The sequence below is a fragment of the Porites lutea genome, chromosome 10 (assembly GCF_958299795.1).
Source record: "Porites lutea chromosome 10, jaPorLute2.1, whole genome shotgun sequence".
NCBI lineage: Eukaryota > Metazoa > Cnidaria > Anthozoa > Scleractinia > Poritidae > Porites > Porites lutea.
The window spans coordinates 20,491,953-20,494,452 of NC_133210.1; the positions used below are offsets into that span (position 1 = coordinate 20,491,953).

General features: G+C 40.3%; 1 protein-coding gene across 1 annotated transcript in view; it reads right to left on the reverse strand.

The window, feature by feature from the left end:
* Positions 1-2,500, reverse strand: part of LOC140950311 (proto-oncogene tyrosine-protein kinase receptor Ret-like) — a 27,771-nt gene that overhangs the window by 11,801 nt on the left and 13,470 nt on the right. Inside the window, exon 5 of the mRNA XM_073399536.1 lies at positions 1,765-1,875. Within this exon, the coding sequence (XP_073255637.1) occupies positions 1,765-1,875 (111 nt within the window). The remainder of the gene's footprint in view (positions 1-1,764; positions 1,876-2,500) is intronic.

The following is a 2,500-nucleotide window of genomic DNA, read 5'->3' on the forward strand; positions in this document are numbered from 1 at the left end:
GACTCCTAGGATGATGAGTTTAGGAGCATCAAATTCAAAGAAATGTATGCGGTAGCCACAGCGTCTGAATCTCTCGCATTGGAAGGTCAACATTGTAGGATGGACGTTCATGTTGATGGTCAAGTTACGATTCACGCTTGGAATGGCCAGGATACGCGCTCTCGGGAATTTACACTAGTGGCAAAACGTATATTAGATTTTGTTACGCGGAGGAACCTCGCTCTAACCATGTCCTATGTTCCGTCCAGGTTGAATACGGTGGATTTGTGCTCACGTAATCTTGCTAAGTCCGGTGCCATGTTTTCGTCTTCCTGTTGGGATTTGGTTCAATCTGAGTTTGGCAATGTGGGTTTCATAATTTGGATCTTACGTAATTAGTTTCCAACACTTAGAGTGATAATTCCGGAAATACCTTCCGTCATTTTACACCACGCCTTACTCCAAACACTTCGGGAGTGAACGTTTTCAATCAAGATCTCTCACTCTATGATAGTGTTAGAATTAATGCATAATACGTATTCCCACCTTTTCGCATTGTTTTTCCATTGCTTCGTTACCTTACGTCCGAAGGAGCGATCGTAACAGTAGCGGGTTCTAAACAACCTCCTCTCCCTGCTTTGTGGCCATTAATTAACTCTATGGCCCAACGGAAGGTTTTATTGGTTAAGCAACTTTCGATGCTCGCAATTTTATTTCCTTCAAAGCAAGGTCCCAAACCTGGGCCATTGCCTTGGAATCTGTGGGCTTATGTTTTTCTATCGTTCCCAGCTCGTGCTCTTGGGTCCTTGGTTGTTCGTGGCTTCAGTGGCTTGCCCATCGTGCAAACATTCAAATGACCACGATCTTCAATTTTGTTAGCTTTGTGGTTATAACCATGACACCATAGGCGTTTGGCTTATAGTACATTGGATTCTTTGGTAGTAAAATTACGCGCTATATTTTCTCAAGCAGGCAAAACATTGGGGAACTCTGCGGGAATCCCGCAGCTTCTTTAACCGTTAAATCCTATTTTATAGCGGTTAAGGAAGAACAGCTACTAGCTAGAACTGTTCCTATTTAAGTCAAACCATTCTTTATTCAAGACCTGGCCGCAATCTATACCTTAAAGCGTCCGTTTGGACGAATTTCCAACCCTACTCAGCTTTTTGTCCTTGCAAGAGATCAATCACATCCTAAGGAAATCTCTTCGCGATGGTACGTCGAATCAGTTTGGCATTAAGCGTTACAGGGAAGCCTCATTGTACCCCGTTGCTTCCTTCCATCGGTATATTCCAAATATTCCAAATTTCTGGACATGACAATCTAAGCTCAACACTTTAGACAACACGGATACAGAAACTATTTCTTCTTTCCGTTTTGTCATTACTAGTGACTGTTTAATTGTCTGTGCTCCACAAGACGCGAGTGGCCATGCGATTTCCCGCCAAAAAACCTCGAGTTGCATTTCGGTTGCCATACCTATCGATTGAGTTATTTTACATCGGTAAGTTTGTGGTTCAGATTGACGGACAGGCTAGGTCGAGTGACTACAAGTCACTACGAAATTTTCTTACCCACGGTGTTCCGGTGCGAGTGAGAGAGCCCCGCTAATACTGGTAATAAGCAGAAAAGGAAAATATGCGATCATAAAGTCCAACCAGAATGTCTCCATAAAGCAACGTTCACAAACACTTTCCACCTTTTTTTTTTCTTCTCTTCCCAACTACATTATACAAGAAGAGATAGGATGTAACAGTACTCGTTAATGAATTCTTATTCTCTTACCACTCTCAGTTACGCATGCCATTAGCTTGATCACGTGGGGTACAGGTTTCAGTTTTTTCATCAACTCAAGTTCTGAAAGAAGATCCTTTCTGTCTGAATCCGGTGCGTTTGCTACAGAAAAAGAAAACTAAAATAGTCCATAATGTGTACTAAAGAAATTGTTTCTTGACAGAGCGCCACTGTTAATGTTAATTAGGTTAAAATATATAGATTTCGCCAGGGCTAAAAGCGAAGCTCCAATTAATAAATTTATAGTTTATAAATCAAACAAAAACTTGCAACCCACAAATCAATTAACTTTAGCGAACCTTTAATACGACTTATGAGGAAAAAGCTAAGCGATGTTAGAGAATAATTATTGAGGAATGGAACAAATCTTACATCAAGTTAATGGCCTTATATGTACATCCAAAAAATAGCAATCACCTTTGACCACATTTAAGAGGCTGTCCGCGTAAGAACCGATAAGGCAAATTTCGGTGTTTCACGGATTGCCCAGATTTTTTCAGTGGAATATAACTATCCTTTCCCATTAAGAAATATCAATTTCATTCAGTTTTTTCTCTGTATTACAGGAAGATTTTCTAGGTGACTGAAAACTAGCTAGTTTGCCGTCGGAAGAGTTGCGATTTTGCTGAAACTTTACGGCTCTGTCAAACCTGCCTTACAAAGCCGAATAAGCTAATTATTTTACACACAAAAGTTTCTACTCTGATTAATAGTTTAATGTTTTAAC